At 53.7% G+C, this 18,104-nt stretch overlaps 2 protein-coding genes across 5 annotated transcripts; one reads left to right on the top strand and one right to left on the bottom strand.

Annotated features, from left to right (window-relative positions):
• Positions 1-2: 2 nt before the first annotated feature.
• Positions 3-9,002, top strand: TPM2 (tropomyosin 2). Of its 4 annotated transcripts, none has more exons than XM_007968808.3 (9): positions 3-978; positions 1,438-1,563; positions 5,224-5,357; positions 5,452-5,569; positions 5,664-5,734; positions 6,196-6,271; positions 6,453-6,515; positions 6,688-6,757; positions 8,851-9,002. In XM_007968808.3, exons 1-9 carry the CDS (start codon positions 865-867, stop codon positions 8,931-8,933), a joined length of 855 nt encoding a protein of 284 aa, XP_007966999.1. In that variant the 5' UTR covers positions 3-864; the 3' UTR covers positions 8,934-9,002. The 4 variants fall into 4 exon arrangements, with proteins under 4 accessions (XP_007966999.1, XP_007966997.1, XP_007967001.1 ...); XM_007968806.3 differs by lacking the exon at positions 6,196-6,271 and adding an exon at positions 5,864-5,939; XM_007968810.3 differs by lacking the exon at positions 8,851-9,002 and adding an exon at positions 7,761-8,074.
• Positions 9,003-9,169: 167 nt separating this feature from the next.
• CA9 (carbonic anhydrase 9) lies at positions 9,170-17,593 on the bottom strand. Its single transcript, XM_007968813.3, has 11 exons — positions 16,805-17,593; positions 15,624-15,653; positions 15,291-15,461; positions 15,016-15,158; positions 14,823-14,915; positions 13,203-13,269; positions 11,729-11,886; positions 11,075-11,219; positions 10,933-10,959; positions 10,242-10,323; positions 9,170-10,112 (listed from the first exon to the last, which is right to left on the bottom strand). Exons 1-11 carry the CDS (start codon positions 17,469-17,471, stop codon positions 10,052-10,054), a joined length of 1,644 nt encoding a protein of 547 aa, XP_007967004.1. The 5' UTR covers positions 17,472-17,593; the 3' UTR covers positions 9,170-10,051.
• Positions 17,594-18,104: the final 511 nt, after the last annotated feature.

Below are 18,104 nucleotides of genomic sequence, written 5' to 3'. Positions count from 1 at the left end.
GGACACGTGGGGGGCTGGGCGGGGAGCTGGGTCCTGAGCCGCCGGGCGCTCGCAGGAAGGGCCTGGCTCCAGGGGCGGGGGCTGGGAGGGGAGGCGAGGGGATGAGAGGTCAGGCCGGTCCCGGGGGCAGCAAGCCCAGCCACCGGGGCTCTGGGCTCGCCTCCTGCCTCAGTTTCCCCAAGCCCCCGATGAGACTCCGCTACTACCACCACGTCGATAATGCAAACTTAGAGGGACTCTGGGTAAACTGAGGCACTCAAATTGCCGAGGAGCTCCGCCTCCCAAGAGACATTTAATCCGGGGGGATTTGCAGGAAACTTCTAAATTAAGGGTAGCGGCTGCTGCAGCTGAGGGGGGGCACGCCCGTCGCTGCGCCCGGGCAGCTGCCGTGAGCTCACGCCCCGAAATAGCCCCAGGGGCCCCAGCCGCAGCTGCCACTGGGTCCGGCTGTCACTCAGAGGAAGCACGGAGCCCCCAGCCCAAGGGTCCCCTCCCCTCCGCAGCGCCGGAGTTTTTCCAGCCGACCGTCTGCTACTTTTTCCTCCGACGGCTGGCGGGGAAGAGGGGAATGGGGGCGGGAACCCAAGGCCCAAGGGAGGCGGTCCCCAGTGGGTGGGCGAAGGGGGCAGGCGCGCCCCCCGGCCGGGCCGTGCTTCTGCCCCTACAAGGTTTGGGCCGAGGTGGGGGAGGGTCCTGGTTGCCGGCCCCGCCCGGTCCCTCCCCGCCTTTTAGGCGCCCGCGCGGCCGGGACGTCCCAGCCCCGCTTCGTCCTCCTCTCCTGCCACCCGTGCACCCAGTCCGCTCAGCCAGCCCAGTCCGTCCGGTCCTCACCGCCTGCCGGCCTGCCCACCCCCCACCGCAGCCATGGACGCCATCAAGAAGAAGATGCAGATGCTGAAGCTGGACAAGGAGAACGCCATCGACCGCGCCGAGCAGGCCGAAGCCGACAAGAAGCAAGCTGAGGACCGCTGCAAGCAGGTTAGGGCCGGGCCCAATGCAGCCTGCTCTCCCCCCGCCGCCCCCCCCCCCCCCCCCCCGCCGAGGGCAGGGGTGGGCTGCTGCCATGGGTCCCCCAGCCCCGGGCCTGCCCACCAGGGCTCTCTCCCACCCAGTGTGCGGGCTGGGCATTCACAGTACCCTCAGGGACTTCGCCAGAGCCGCGTATCTCCCCTTCCCATAGCCTGGGGAAGCCTCAGGACCCTGATTTCCACTCCTGCCCTTGCAGAGCATGGTTGGTCCTGCTCCTTGGAGCTTGAAGTTTTTTCTCTGTACCCCCAACAAGTCCCACCAGCACCCTTGACTGGACTGTCCGTCTTCTGTTATTCCACTTCCATCTCAGTAGTCTCTAAATCTTAGTAGGGCCCCTACACACACCGCATCTCCATTCTGGGCCTGGGCTCCCTCCCACCCTGGCTGACCAAGTCCCCTCTGTCCCAGCTGGAGGAGGAGCAGCAGGCCCTCCAGAAGAAGCTGAAGGGGACAGAGGATGAGGTGGAAAAGTATTCTGAATCCGTGAAGGAGGCCCAGGAGAAACTGGAGCAGGCCGAGAAGAAGGCCACTGATGTGAGTGTGGACTTGGGGGACAATGGGAGGAGTTAGGGCACTAGGGAGGGGCCCCCCAGGTATGGGAATAAGGGGATTAGGGGCACCTTATCCCCTTGTGTCCCCAGCACCAGGAAAGAAATAGTTTCATCTCAGTAACCAGGGTTAAGGTAACCTTACACAAGTAATCCAAGACAGTGTATAAATCAAAACCACCTACCACTCCCCCCAGAGGACTTAGCCCTGTAATTCTGTTTGGTTCCAGCTTTTAGAATGTACAGTGATCAAGCAGTGAGTCAGTGTGGGGGTGGAAGGTATAAGAATTTACCATCTACCTCAATTAATCCTCCAGCTGAAATTGGAGAGGAGACCGCAGCCATTTGGGGGTGGGAAGATGTGGGTGTGAGGTACTAGCAGGCGGAGGAGGGAGAGGGATCCAGAGATGAGGCCTCACTTGAATTACAACCCTAAGGGGCCATTAGAAATTCCCTGGCCTTGACCTCTGGCTTCAACAGCCCTGCTGTGCCCTGGGGCCCCGGCGGCTCAGGTTCTAATGGCTCCTCATTTACCCTCATTAAGCTGTCAGCCTGGAGACCACGCCAGGCCACAGGGCAGAGGGACAGGGCCACAGATGCCAAAGCAGCTACCTGGACAGGTTATTTACCCTGAGATTTCTCTGCCCACCCACAACCCCAACCAGACTTCACTTCCTGCCATTCCCAACCCCCTCCTTAAGGTAGGAGAATGGCCATATGGCTTTGGACATGGTAGTTTCCCCATTTTCTGCCTCAGTTTCCCCATCTTCCTTCCACCCAAGATTGTTTTAAGATGAACCTGTGGTTAGATTAGCATAAAGCATGGTCTGAACATCAGAGATGACATTGCTGTTTGTGTCGACTGCTCATGTTCCCAGCCCCCCAGGGTTGGGCTTCTGTGACCTCCAGCCTCCAGTTTTGGTTCTCCACCAGTCCTGGCACTTGGGAGGGAGCTGACCTGCAGCTGCTAGCACAGACGACCCTGGGCATCTGACACTCTATAAATAACCAAGGCCCAGTGCAGCTGGAGGCAGGATTGGAAACCCAAGGAGCTGGTTGGGGCTGGAGGGGCGGGGGGACAGGGACAGAGCTGGGGAGGCAGAGCCACGGCACCAGCAGTAGATAGGAAAGACTGCCCAAGCTTATTGGTGACCTTGAACACAGCACTCAACTTACATGGTGCCTCAGTTTCTCCCTCTCTCTTGCTTCCCATTTTTCTAATGGGGACAGTAGTGCCTGTCCTGTGGCTAGAGAGCAGCCCCCGTAACTGGGAAGAGCTTGAGGGGCAGGAAATGGCACATATCAGTCCCATGATGAGGACCTTAGGACTTCCCAAACTTTCCAGTCTTTTGTCACTCCACCATCATGAAGAGTTTTTCTTTTACAGTCTCACCTCTCTCTAGGGTAGTCCTCCAATGTTCCCCACAGTGATTCTTCCCAACCCCCAATGCTGTCCCCAGAATCCTTCCACACTGAGTCATTCGGCCCTGTGCCCATGATGGGCCCTTGTCACTCTAGGTGGCCAAGCTCCAGGTGCCTTCAGCACCTGGAAGACAAGCTACCATCTACTCTCTATATATGGTGCTGTTTCTCCTGCCCTACAGCCCTACCAAGGACCTGCTTCCTATGCTCTGTCCAAGTGCTGCCCCCAGCCTCTCCCTCCACCTCCTTCCCCTACACAGGTCCTCTCTCCTCTCCACTCTGAAATCTCAGGGTCTCTGTGTCCTTGTTTTTGACAGAGAAAGGGGATAATCTAATATTTATGGAATGTGGACCCTGTGCAGGCAATGTATTCAGTGCTTTCTGCATGTTATTTTACGATTTCCCAAACTTGGTATATCATCAAAATCACTAGGGGGCTTTAAAAAAAAAGAGAAGATTTCCCAGCCCCCACCCTACACATCCCAATTCAGTGAATGTAGCATGGAGTAAGAGAACCTGTTTAGTTTGATGGGCCTCACTGGGGGTCCTGTTGATTAATTGAGTATCAGAAACACTGGATTATCTCAGAACAGCCTTAAGAAAAAGGAACTGTTATTGTTAACTCCAACTTGTGAAGGAGGAAAATGAGGCTTAGAGAGGCTAAATAAGTTGCCCACAGTTACACAAGTGTTGAGTGGCTGAGCTGTGGCTCAAAGACAAGTCTGACTCAGAGCCGATGCTCTTAACACCAGGCTGCACTGCTCCTCTCATTTTCCTTTATTGGCACTCGCCTTGCTCTGCCCTTTTTCTCAGTGTTTGACCAGTTTTTATGAATTTTTTCCAAAACCTCCATGGTTTTGCCTCCTACTGTAAGCCCAGGGGCTGAGTAGACATCTCTCACACTGCCCCTGCATTGCCCCCAGCTCTCTGCTGGCCTTGGCAGGGAGCCCCTTGCTACAGCCATGGGTATCCCTTATAGGCCTGCTCTTGGGCTTCTTGCTGGGAGTCTGCCTTGCAGCTGGTAACAGATGACATCACTGAGCTTGATTTTTTTTTTTTTTGAGATGGGATCTTGCTATGTTGCCCAGGCTGGGCTCCTAGGGTCAAGCTGAACTCCCGCCTTAGCCTCCAGAGTAGCTGGGATGACAGGCATGCACCACCATGCCCAGCATCACTGAGCTTGATTCTCTGACTGGCTATTCTTAGCAGCAGTGACGTCTCATTGGCCTGATTCTTTCCCCATCCCCTTACCTGGGCCAGGCTTTGTTGTGTAGGAATCAGAGCTGCATCAGACCTGGCCCCAGCACTTGAAGTACTCTCACAGGGAACAGGAGGACTCGTGTGCAGGTGACCTTTGGGAAACTAACTGTGCATGGTGCAGGAGAGGCCCTGCAGCAGGGGAGCGGAGCTCGTCAAGCAAGGAATGCATGTTTTTTTGAGATGGAGTTTCGTTCTTTTTACCCAGGCTGGAGTGCAGTGGCACGACCTCAGCTCACTGCAACTCTTCTGCCTCCTGGATTCAAGTAATTCTTGTGCCTCAGCCTCCCAAGTAGCTGGGATTACAGGTGCCCACCACCACGCCTGGCTAATTTTTTATTTTTAATAGAGACAGGGTTCCACCATGTTGGCCGGGCGGCTCTCAAACTCCTAACCTCAGGTGATCCACCCGCCTCAGCCTCCCAGAGTGCGGGGATTACAGGTGTGAGCCACCATGCCCGGCCTGAATGCACTTTTTTTTTTTTTTTTTTTTTTTTGAGACAGAGTCTCGCTCTGTTGCCCAGGCTGGAGTGCAGTGGCCAGATTTCAGCTCACTGCAAGCTCCGCCTCCTGGGTCTACACCATTCTCCTGCCTCAGCCTCCCGAGTAGCTGGGACTACAGGCGCCCGCCACGTCACCCGGCTAGTTTTTTTGTATTTTTTTAGTAGAGACGGGGTTTCACCGTGTTAGCCAGGCTGGTCTCGATCTCCGGACCTCGTGATCCACCCGTCTCGGCCTCCCAAAGTGCTGGGATTACAGGTGTGAGCCACTGCGCCCGGCCGAATGCACATTTTTACTGGAGCACAGTCTGGGCAGAAGATGATTGGTTGGGAAAAAATTACATAGAATGTCTAGAAACCAGGAAGCCTCAGTTCTTTCTGAGAAGAATCTTGCCATCCTCTGGAGCCTCTCTGATCCTTATCCAAGGCTAACGAGGCTTTTTTGACACCTGACCTCTGACCCACAGGCTGAGGCAGATGTGGCCTCTCTGAACCGCCGCATTCAGCTGGTTGAGGAGGAGCTGGACCGGGCCCAGGAGCGCCTGGCTACAGCCCTGCAGAAGCTGGAGGAGGCCGAGAAGGCGGCTGATGAGAGCGAGAGGTGGTTGGGGCCTCGGAGAGGACGGTCCGGGAAGGAGGAGGGAGCCTGTCTCTGCTCGTCCCGACCCCACGCTCACCCTCTCCCTGTCTTTCAGAGGAATGAAGGTCATTGAAAACCGGGCCATGAAGGACGAGGAGAAGATGGAGCTGCAGGAGATGCAGCTGAAGGAGGCCAAGCACATCGCTGAGGATTCAGACCGCAAATACGAAGAGGTGACAGCCTTGCCCCTCTGCCTGCTCGCTGCCCAGCCTGCAACATGCCCAGTCCTTCTCCACTGATCTACCCTCTCTTTCTCACTTCCCTCAGGTGGCCAGGAAGCTGGTGATCCTGGAAGGAGAGCTGGAGCGCTCGGAGGAGAGAGCTGAGGTGGCTGAGAGGTAAAGATCCCCGGGGGTGGCAAGAGGGCCCATTGGCCCTGGGGCCTTCCACATAGTGGGGAGGTAGCATCCTAGGCTTGGGGCTGTAGGGACAGGCCCTGTTCTCTGACCCCTGCCCGCTGCCCCCAGCCGAGCCAGACAGCTGGAGGAGGAACTTCGAACCATGGACCAGGCCCTCAAGTCCCTGATGGCCTCAGAGGAGGAGGTAGCGACCCCTCTGAACCTTTCTGGGCAATGGCACCTTCTCTGAGCTCACCTTCCCTCCGTCTCAGCACCGCAGACTGCTCTTTCTCAGCTGCTGGGGATCAGGAAGGGCCTGGGGCTTCTGAGCCCTGCCTGCTGTCACTCTCACAACTTTGCTCTTCTCTTCTCTCCTCCACCCATCCCCCGCTGTGCCATCTCCACTGTCTGGCTTCGCTGTGCCCTCACACCCCGCTCCCCCTGCCACACACCCCCTGCAGTAAATGTGGGGACCTAGAGGAGGAGCTGAAAATTGTTACCAACAACTTGAAATCCCTGGAGGCCCAGGCGGACAAGGTAGAGGGGAGCAGAGGGGCAGTGAGGATGGGGTCCCACAGGGGAGGGAGGCGAGGGGCCCAAGGCAGGGAGGGGCTGGGTGTTCAACAGAGGCAAGATGGCCAGGAGCCTATGGGGTACAATGGAGAAATGAAGGATCTGTGGTGGTGCTGTACTGATGGTCTGTGTGTGTCCCCAAAAGTATTCCACCAAAGAAGATAAATATGAAGAGGAGATCAAACTGTTGGAGGAGAAGCTGAAGGAGGTGAGAGTCCTCTTCCAGTTCCCAGTCTCCCCTCAAGCCACCCTAGTCCTTGCCAGAGACAGCCTGTGGCAGGACACTTGAGGGTTCGGATGGGCAAGAAGCTTGACTTAGGCAGTGGTCTGTGGGAGGGCCTAATTATTTGCCATTTCTCCCACCCTGCCTTTACCCCCAGGCTGAGACCCGAGCAGAGTTTGCTGAGAGGTCTGTGGCAAAGTTGGAGAAAACCATTGATGACCTAGAAGGTAAAACAAGCCTTTATAAGTAGGTCCACACCTGCCGTGATTATCAGTCTGTCCCGTACCTTCTCATCCCATTTTATTTGCTACCAGTAAACTAGGATTGGACCACCTAGGACCCTACCAACTCCCCAACTCTGTAGGCCATGTCTACAATTCAAGTAATTGTAGTTGCCCATGGCACAACAACTCCAGTGCTTCTCAAACTTCAGCATGCATGAGAATCACTGGGAGATTTTTAAAAACAGATTCCTTGGCTTTGCCCCAAAGAGATTGCTGACTTTGGGCTGGAGGATTTACATTTCTAGCTAGTTCTCTGGTACTACCAATGCTGCTGGTCCTCATGCCACACTCTAAGTGGCACCCATATAGACAATTGCGTCCCCGAGTGTAACGCAGTAGAGTTCTAGCTCAGAGACTGGCTTATTAACTAGAGAGCTGTTGGACTGAACATCTAGGTCTGCATGACAACACTCATAGAGAACACTATTTTAAGCTAGATTTGGCAAAAGCAAACATCCAGATATTTGTGAGTCTGTGGCTATTTCTATTGTTAATGGTGTTGTGGCTAAAGTTGCCTTTCCTTTTTATACTGTGATAACCCTTTCACTTTCCCACTTCTCTCGCTTCCAGCCTTCTCAGGCAAGTTGCAGTTTTACCTCCGGCTTTAGGAGGTTTGCCCTTTCTGGCTCCAGCACCCTCCCTCTCCCTGCAAAGCAAGCACTTCTGCTTGTCGAGAGCACTGTGCCCACAGCTCCCTGGGGAGACAGGAGCCTCTGTGGGTAGAGCCAATTTGGGGTACAGAGAAGGACAGAAAAGAGATGGGGTAGAGATGGGGAGAAGGAGTTCCCGACAGCCGTCCAACCTGTTTCCTGGCCTCCCTCTCTCACTCTGTCTTTGCATACCTCTGATTCTGTTTTTCTTTCCATTGCCCTCTCTCCTTCCTTTCCTCTTTCCCTCCACTCCCTTTCCCACACTCCCACCTGTTTGCCTCCCTGGACCCCCCCAGATGAAGTCTATGCCCAGAAGATGAAGTACAAGGCCATTAGCGAGGAACTGGACAACGCACTCAATGACATCACCTCCCTCTGAGCCCCACACCAGCGTGGCCACCTCAGCCCTCTTCTCTCCTCTCCTCTCCTTTCTGTTCTCTCTATGGGGAGGGGAGCAGGCAGGAGGAGCAGAAATTGCCAACATTGCACAGCCAGGCTGGGAGCAGCCTAGGGAGAGCCCCTATCATGCCCACCACCCACTCTGGCACTGGCTTCATCCTTTACCTGTCCCCTCCACCCCCCTTTGCTGCTTAATAAACTCTGAACTTGGTCTCCATGCTGTTTTCCTGCCCTCCAGAGAGCACCTCTGTCGCCACCACGGAGCACTGGTTCACTCCTGACACCCTGACTCTTACTGACACCCCCAGCCCCTGCACTGAGCCCACCCACAAAACACCGTAGCCCACGCTGAAACCCCTCTGCACAGACGCTCCCTGGCTGCCACGCTCTGACTCACCGCTGCATGTGGGCACGTGTAGCCCCGTCAAACCATGACCCCCTCTGGCGCCAATCACTGACGTCAGAGCACTTAGCTGGGGTTCCAGGATCAAACAGAGTGACTGGAAAGGAAGTAGGGTGGTGAGGTGCAGGACAGGGGCAAGAAGGTTGCAAAAGGTCTGGAATGGAGCTTGGAAAAAATGTTGGCTATCAGCAAGATGGGGCTTTCACTGCAGTGGCAGGTCTGTTTTCTACCTCAAGTCTCCTGTCTGGCCCTTCCTTTCCTGGCGCAGTCTTTGTCTTACCTTCTGTCTCCAACTTTCTTAAACCTTCTAAAGAGGAGGATAAAGTAGTTTATGACTCAGGCCTCCCCACCCCACCTCCATGACCCTAAGGCCTTGAGTGAGGCATCCATGTCCGTCTTGTTGCCCTCATCCTGGTCAGTCCATCCACTTGTCCCTGCCATGGGGCCCTGAGGTCCCTGAATGCATGTGTCTTCCTGTGTCTCCTGACCCACTCAATGTTTATATGTCACCTTCCCCTGGCCCTGCCCCCCCACGTCTCCCCCTTGTGTCTCCCTCCTCCCTCACCCGCTGCTTCCCCTCACAGAGACCTTGGCCAGTGCCAAGGAGGAGAACGTCGAGATTCACCAGACCTTGGACCAGACCCTGCTGGAACTCAACAACCTGTGAGGGCCGGCCCCACCCCCAGCTAGGCTGTGGCTGCTGCCCCAACCCAATAAAACTGATGTTACCAGCTTCTCAAGGCCCTTTAAGCCTCTCTTTGGTGTTGGCAATGGAGTTTGAAGGACCCCTGAATGAGCAGGGCCTGGGTCCTTGCTCTGCATTAGGACTTCCTTTCCAGGGGAAACTGGGATGGGGGGCCTGGACTCATTGAGGAGGGGCTGTGAACAGGCTGTGTGAAGCAGGAAGTCTGACAAAACTGGGGAACATCGTAGGCCTTGTGCCCTACAGCCTGAGGAGCTGCCATCTATAGCACCGCCCTGTTCCAGCAGCCAGCTGGGCCAGACAGCACATCCTGAAGCAAAAACTGTAAGAGGTGACACATTTTCTTTGAGCAAAGTGAAAACCCAAAAGCCTGAGTGTGATGTTAAGCCTAGGGCTGCTCTCTGCCCTACCCCTCAACACATACACTGCACACACACATACACACGGCCATCCCAACAGTATCAGTCATTTCTATCCTCTTCCTGATAGCATCTGTGGTAGGCAGAATATTCCCCTTCTCCAAAATGTCCATGTTCTAATCCTGTGCATTGTTCTTACCTTACATGGGAAGAAACTTGGTGATTAAGATTTTGAGATGGGGTGATTATCCTTGGTTATCTAGATAGGCCCAGTGTAATCCCAAGGGTTCTTAAGGAGACAAGGAGGTCAAATGTAGAGGTAGGAGTTGTGACAATGGGAGCAAGAGATTGGAGTGATGTGTGGAAGTGGCCGGAAGCCAAGGAATGCAGGTGGTTCCTAGAATCTGAAAAGGGCAAGGAAACATTCTACTTTTAGAGCATCCAGGACGAGCAAGCCCTACTGACATCTGACTGCTGACCTCCGAACTGTAAGATAATAAATGCATTACCACTAAGTTCGTGCTAATAATAATAGGAAATTCAAATACCATCCTTCTGATTTGGGGGAAAAAAGGTGACGAACACATATTTTATTATAAATATTTACTTTAAAAAATTACTTGGCAGTTAAAAGGAAGTAGTGGCATAATGAGCAGGACAGGACAGTACGGCTCCCCCTCAGATGCCTCTGGCTGGCTTCTCACATTCTCGAAGATCCAGCCTCTAGGCTCCAGTCTCGGCTACCTCTGCTGGGTGGTAGCTCACACCCCCTTTGGTTCCCCTTCTGTGTGTACACAACAGGGAAGACTAATCAGAAAACTGGCCCAGGAGCAGCTCATTTGCATGCACTTTTTATGAAGTGACTCCACACGGTTGGGGAAGGGTGTGCCTGAGGAAAGGGTCAGTGTAATACCTGTGTTGCCTTCTCATCTGCACAAGGAAGGCGACGCTGGTGACAGCAAAAAGGAGGCCAAAAACCAGGGCTAGGATGTCACCTGCAATGGAGAGCAGAGAGGGCTGCTTTCGGAAGGAAGAGGGGTCTGCAGAGTTCCTCAACACCTGCCTCAGAGCACTCCACCATCCCTGCCCCAAGTTCTCAGGCAGCCCCCAGTGCCTCAGTCTCCAAAAGGGGCCAGCCAAGGGATGAGGGTGGATACACAAGAAGGGGCAAGATAAGCACCGTTTTTCCTTCCTAAAAGCCAAGTCAAAGGGCTGTTTGGGGCCAGGCACAGTGGCTCATGCCTACAGTCCCAGTGTTTTGAGAGGCTTAGGTGAAAGGACTGCCTGAGCCTAGGAGTTCGAGGCTGCAGTGAGCTATGATCTTGCCACAACACCCCAGCCTGGACAAGAGTGAGACCCTGTCTTTAAAAAAAGGGGGGCGGGGGTTGGGGAGAGGGATGCTAGGAGATTTCTCAAGCTTCATTCTAATCAATAGGCCCTGGGGACAATGGGGAAATCCCCACCATGATCTGCCTCTAATATTGGGATTGGGGTCTGTTCTGCGGAAAAGGAGAGGGAGCAGAGGCAGTCCTGAGCAGCCCTGAGGCTGAATGGTGCTGAGGAGTCTCCTGACATCAGGACCGAGAGGAGGGGCACAGACTCACCAGCAGCCAGGCAGGAATTCAGCTGGACTGGAGAGAAAAAGGGAGATGTGAGAGGCAGGCTGTGACAACCAATGACAGACACTGGCACACACATGGGAGGATAAGGAACCCCCGGCTGGGGGGACACCAGACAAAACTGTACCTGGCTCAGCAGCCCGAGGACTGCTGTCCACTCCAGCAGGGAAGGAGGCCTCAATCACTCGCCCATTCAAAGGCTGCGTCACTCGGAAGTTCAGCTGTAGCCGAGAGTCACCAGGTCCCCACAGGGCATCAGAGAGGGTGTGGAGCTAGGGAGGTCAGTAGACAGTGTGGGTGCGTTCATGGCATGACAGGAAACAAGGGTCCCAGGCCAGCTCACAACCAGCACCTCAGGGCTCCACCCTCCATCTCCTGTATTCCCCACCCGGCCCCTTGGTTTCTTTTATAAATAAATTAATGTATCCTAAAGATAGTAGGCAGCAGTGGGATCACATAGCTCACTGCAGCCTCAAACTCCTGGACTCAAGCGATCTTCCAACCTCAGCCTCCTGAGTAGCTGGGACTAGGCGCACACCACCATGCCCCGCTAATTTTGGTTTTGTTGGGGTTTTTTTGGTAGAGATGGGGTCACACTATGTTTCCCCGCCTTGTCTTGAACTCCTGGGCTCAAACCATTCTCTCACTTCAGCCTCCCAACGTGCTGGGATTATAGGCGTGAGCCACAGAGCCCAGCCTTGATTTCTTTCTTCTCCTCTTTCTCATCTTACATCCTCCTTCCCCCACACCCACTGTGTCCACACACACACCCCAGGCCCACCTGCTTAGCACTCAGCATCACTGTCTGGTTAAACACAGTCCAGATGACACCCTGGGCACAGGGCGGTGTAGTCAGAGACCCCTCATATCGGAAGTAGCGGCTGAGGTCAGAGGGCAGGAGTGCAGATACGTCCAGTCCTGGGACCTGAGTCTCTGAGCCTGTGGAGAGGATCTATGTTGGGGTCTCACCTACACTGCACTCCCTTAAAGCTTCAGGGTATAGAGATACAGTTTCACCTCCCAGAAGCCAAGGTAACTCAACTCTCTGTGACCACTTCTTCACTAAGTGCAGGCCCTTCCCATAAGACATAACTCAAAAAAAGTACTGGGCATTGGGGCAACTGGAAGAGGCCTGAGGGAGCAAGAGAGGGAGAAAGAAAAGAAGGAGAGAAGGGAAGGCGGGAGGGAAGGGAGGAAGGAAGAGAAGGAAAGAAGAAAGACCATCTGAGTCTACACTCTTAACTCTGTGTACCATCATAAAGTGCTGGGCCACAAGTTTAAGCCCAGAGCGAATTAAAAAGAAAAAAATGAATCCCAGCACTTTGAGAGGCCGAGGCGTGTGGATCACAAGGTCAGGAGCTTGAGACCAGCCTAGCCAATATGGTGAAACTCTGTCCCTACTAAAAATACAAAAAAATAAAAAATAAAATAAAATAAAATAAAAAATGATCTGAATAACTTGTAAATAAATATGAATATTGATACAAAACAGACACAAGAAATGCAAAGGCAGAGTTCTACCTAGTCTAGCAGAAACCTAAAAGTCTAGTAGAGTGAGATTTAAAATGGCCCAAGAGTGACTAAGAAGGGAAATATTTCCAACAAAAGTATTTACAAAGTTAAAACATTTGATGCTTATTAAAGATAAACAGTCCTCAGAAAAAGTTTAGCTCTCCAGACTTGACCTTGACAATTCCAAACACCATTTTTTGGTCTGTTTTTGTTTTTGTTTTTTGTTTTTTGTGGGGTTTTTTGGCTCATTTTTTTAGACAGAGTCTCGCTCTGTCACCCAGGCTGGAGTGCAGTGGCGCGATCTTGGCTCACTGCAACTTCTGCCTCCTGGGGTCATGCCATTCTTCTGCCTCAGCCTCCTGAGTAGCTGGGACTACAGGCACCCGCCACCATGCCCAGCTATTTTTTTGTATTTTTAGTAGAGATGGGGTTTCACCATGTTGGCCAGTATGGTCTCGATCTCTTGACCTCGTGATCCACCCGCCTCGGCCTCCCAACGTGCTGGGGTTACAGGCGTAAGCCACTGCATCTGGCGGTTTTTGCTTGGTTTTCAATCTGTAGGCAGCTGTTTGCAGGTAACTGTGTCTGTCAGCTTCATGGTTATTATCAAGATGAGCACTGGCTCATGCTTCAATCCCTCCTGCACTGGAGAGAGCCCATCTCCAGCCTCAGACCTGAAGCTCCCAAGGGTGATTCTTTATGAACTAGGCCACAGAGATTAGTGGCCAGACCAACAAACTGACCTTCCTCAGCGATTTCTTCCAAGTGAGACAGCAACTGCTCATAGGCACTGTTTTCTTCCGGGCCCTCCTGGGGGATGACATTGTAAGACAGATGAGTGCATGTATCAAGGACCATAGCTGAAGGCCGGAACATCATGGGGGTTCCCATGGTCCTCTCCCATTCCTCAGCTCTGAAAATGCTGAGGGAACGTAACATTGTAATGGTGGTTGATTTTTGTTATTGTTGTTGTTTTTGGGACAGAGTCTCCCTCTTAAAATCTTATGTATTAGTACTCAAACTCTATGTACTCTTGCTATGCAAACCAGCAAGCTTGGTGGACTGGTTTTCAATGACAAGCTGGAGAGGGGGAGAGAGGCCACTTTACGAGGATACTAGGCTCTCAGTGACCTGGGCCCTTCTAATGTTTGCAGTCTCACTCACTGCTGCCTCCATACATACCCCCCACAGGAAACCATTTTGTGTTGGTGTCACCTCTGCATTCACCTTCATGATTCTGTGTTTGGCTTTTCAAACACAACCTTTGTGTTGGTGTCACCTCTGCATTCACCTTCATGATTCTGTGTTTGGCTTTTCAGGTGAGGTCCTGACGTGCCACTTCTTTTATTTATTATTCTTTTTTATTTTGCTTATGAACCTAATGTTAAGAACATTATAAACCTAAGAGTATGAACGTATTGACATGCTATGTCAGAGGCATTTCTCTGAACTTTGTGTTGTGTGGCTGGCGTTAAAGAATCAGTGAGTGTGGCTGGGCACGGTGGCTCATGCTTGTAATCCTAGCACTTTGGGAGGCTGAGGCAGGTGGATCACTTGAGGCCAGGAGTTTGAGACCAGCCTGACCAACATGGTGAAACCCCGTCTACTAAAAATACAAAAAAAAAATTAGCTGGGCATGGTGGCACAAACCTGTAATCCCAGCTACTCAGGAGGCTGAGGCAGGAGGAAACCCGGGAGACAGAGGCTGCAGTGCCCCAAGATCACACCACTGCACTCCAGCCTGGGCGATAGAGAGAGACTCTCCAAAAAACAAAAATCAGTGAATGAGTGAACCTAGCAGGCATCTCACCATCCCTTCCCTTTACTGGCCTCCTCTAATCATAGTGGATGTAGCCTTGATTATTATGGGTCCAAAGAGGTCACTAAACACTGCATTTCACAAAGGGGAAATGATGGGTCATTAGAGTATTAGAGAAATTACTCTTCCTGATATCTAATGTACTGCAGGAGCCATTCCCTAAATAGGCCATATTCTGAGACTTTGCACATTATGTTCCCTCTGCAATGAACACTTCCTTTTTTTTCCTACTAGTGAAGGCTTTAAGTGTCACCTCCTTTGTGACCACCATTTTTACTATGTCCTTCCTATGTGTCTGTCATGTCAGCCTCCCCCACTGGCTGTGGGCTCCTTAGAGGCAAGGACCTACAGCTTCAGAATCCTTGTTGTGGACTGGTGCCTGGTTCACAGTGGGTGTTAAATGAACGAACAGTGCGTGAATGAGTTTGTCAGCCAGGGGCCAGGGTGAGCATGCTGTGATGGGGTCTCTGGCGCCACGATACAGAGTCCGGGAGGGAGCATGGGATGGGAAAGCGGGGAGTAGGGGGTGTCCAGGATCTGGTACCTCCAGAAAAGCGGCCAACACGGCCAGGCCTCCGGGGCGCCCCAAGGCCTCGTCAACTCTGGCATAGGCGGTGCTGAGGTGAACCACGTGGATCTGGAGAGGACACGAGGGTAGCAGAGGGCCACGTCTCTGGCCTGGCCCCGCCCCGCCCCGCCCCGCTCCTTTGCCCCTTCTCGGCCAGCTCCGCGCTCACCTCGGCAGGGAAACGGTGGCCTTCCACAGTGTGCTCCGAGCCCGGACGACCTGCAGCCCCCCAGTGCAGATGCAGCTGCAGAGCCCGGTACTCCCGCCCGGGACCCAGAGCCATCTCTAGCCCGGAAGGCAGGGTCAGTTGCACTGCGTAGGGAGAGGCAAGTGAGCCGGCCCCGCCCGGGAGGGCCAGCCCAATCCCCGGGCAGGCATTGCAGCGAAGGTTCCCTTCCCTGCGCCCCGCCCCATCCCCAAGTCTTGGCGAGTAGACCCCCTCACCACTGTGGCCATTGTTGCGCAGGCGCAGTTCTGGGAGCAGCGGGAGCTCGAAGCCCAGGAGTTCCAGGGGGCGCAGGGCGGGGCAGAAGGCGGCGAGCTGGGGGCGGATATCTACCGGGGACTGGAAGCGGCCCGCGCAGGCTGGGGACACCTGGGGCCAGGGCGGGTCGCCTGGGGTGGGAGAGTTTAGTGAGGAAGTCTGACGCCTAGGTCAGAAACTCAGGGAGCCCGGGTAAAAAAGGTGAGGGGGTGGGACGGCAGGCGGCGGGTGGGACGGGAGATCCATAGAGCTGGGTTCCCAGATTGGGTCTGTGCACCGGGTGGGTGTCTCACCTCCATAGCGCCAGTGTCTCTGGTTATCCCCTGTATAAATGAAAAGGATGAACCGCCCAAGCTTAGGGCCCAATCCCTTCCTGGCGGCCAAAACGATGTCACAAACTCAGATGCCTTACAGGGGCATTACCGGTAACAAATGCCTTAAGCGGGCCAGGTGCAAAGCTCGAGACCGCACTCAAACTCAACACCGCAACTGGGTGGGCCAAACAGCTATCCTACCAGTTTGCAGTCATTGTCTTAGGGTCTGTAAAAGTGAGTGGCTGCTTCAGGCCAGGCGCTGTGGCCTACGCCTGTAATCCCAGCACTTAGGGAGGCCAGGGCAGGTGGATCATCTGAGATCAGGAGTTGGAGACCAGCCTGACCAACATGGCGAAACCCCGTCTCTACTAATAGCCGGGCGTGGTGGCGCATGCCAGTAATCCCAGCTACTTGGCAAGAGGCTGAGGCAGGAGAATCGCTTGAACCCATGAGGTGAAGGTTGCAGTGAGCCGAGATCGCGCCATTGCACTCCAGCCTGGGCAACAAAAGTGAAAGTTCGTCTCAAAAAAAAAAAAAAAAAAAAAAAAGTGAGTGGGCACTTCAGTCCTGAGTCCCAAATGAGTGAGTAGTACACCATCTTTCCTTTCTCCCTTCTTTCTTCTCCCAACTCATCCCTCTGCCTTGTCTGGTCTCCAACCCCTTTCCCCAAATTCCTGGCTTGGGAGTCAAGATGCCACATTTCTCTACCTGCTGTGTCCTTCTTCCTAGGCCTCAATTTCCTCATTGTAGACTGAAGATGAGATGACTTCTACAAGCTCTTCTTGCTTGTCCTCTGGTACCCATTTCACCTCCTTTTCTCTTCCCCTCAAACTCTGGCTCTCCTTCTTCACCTATTTTTTCTCTGTCTGCACATTTTTTCTCTCATCTGCACTTATCCCTTTCTCTTCTCCAGCCTCCCCCTTCTCTCCCATCTTATCCAACTCACTTCTCTCCTTTTGCGCCCTTTTTATTTTCTCTCCACATCTGTCCCTTTCTACCCCCGAGAGTGGGGATGGGGATATTGGTATGGGACCTATGGAAGGGCTTCTGTGAGAGTACAGGCTCCCCTCCTTCGCTAAGTGACCAGAGCCTAGGCTGGGGTATGGGAGGGGAGGCATGAACCTCCTGAAACCTGGATTTGGAGACTGGTGACCACTTACCTTCTTTGTCCCTGTGGGCATTATTCTGGGGTTCTTGGGGATCTCCAGGAGCCTCAACAGTAGGTAGATCCTCTAACTTCAGAGAGCCCTCTTCTTCTGATTTAGGCTTAACTTCAGGTAGATCCTCCTCTCTGGGTAGATCCTCCTCTCCAGGTAGATCCTCCTCTCTGGGTGGATCCTCCTCTCTGGGTGGATCCTCCTCTCTGGGTGGATCCTCTTCACTGGACAGATCCTCCTCACGCAGTGGGTCATCTTCCCCAGAAGAGCCTCCTCCCAGCGGGGAATCCTCCTGCATCTGGGGCAGCCTCTGGGGATGGGCAGGCACCAGAAGCAGCAGTGACAGCAGCAGTTGCACAGTGAGGCCTGGAGCAGGGGCTGGGATCAACAGAGGGAGCCAGGGGCTGGGGCACAGGGGAGCCATGCGGCTGACTGTGGGGTGTCCCAGCACACGGTGTGTACGGGCTGTACGTGCATTGGAAACAAGAGCTGGGTGGGGGAGGAGCAAGCCTGGAGGGGAGCAGGCTGACTCACAGAGCGCCCTTTTGCAGAGATGGAGCCAAAGTCTCACAGGTTTGTCTGGCCCTGTGCCCCCTCCCCCATACCAAAGCCAGGATGGGGGTGGAGTGAGGGTCAGGTGTGTGCACAGGCAGAAGGTTATCGGGGCCATGGACTCAGCTTGGAACCCAAGGCACCACCTGGCACTATGCAGGCTCTCCCTGGCACCACCCAGCTGCTTGCCAGCCAGCCTCAGCTAACCCTGGCCTGCTTCCCAGCTCCAGGCACAGAAGGGGAAAGGCAGGGGAGCTGGGGCCCCCATGTCCTCTGGCTGAGAGGGAAAGCAGCTTATGTATACATCCCTGACTCCACTAGGAAGCAGGTAAAGGGGTAGGGCAGGCTGCTAGGGGAGCCCGAGGTGAGTTAAGTAATGGGTATGTGGGAGACAAATTTGAGCTTGAATCAAAAGCAAGTGTATGTGTCAGAGGGGCTCTGATAGGTTTAACCTATATTTATTTTTCATCACGTTACTCAACTGCTCAAAAGTCTTCATTGGCTCCCCAGTACCTACCACAATATGCACATTGTGTACTTCTGACTTCCAAGTCCCTTCAAAGCCTTACCCAAGAGACCTTTCCATCTTGTCTCCTACTACTCTCCCTCATACTCTAGCCAAATTAAACTATTATTTTTTTCTCCAAACCTTTTACCACCTTTATTAATCTAGTTCTTGCTCCCTGAAATGCTATTTACTATTGCATCCAACAAATATGTATTTAGTACCACCACAGGTCCAGCACTGGGC

This window comes from Chlorocebus sabaeus, chromosome 12, assembly GCF_047675955.1.
Source record: "Chlorocebus sabaeus isolate Y175 chromosome 12, mChlSab1.0.hap1, whole genome shotgun sequence".
Lineage (NCBI taxonomy): Eukaryota > Metazoa > Chordata > Mammalia > Primates > Cercopithecidae > Chlorocebus > Chlorocebus sabaeus.
Note: the sequence above shows the minus strand (reverse complement) of the source record. Positions and strands in the feature narration are given on the sequence as shown.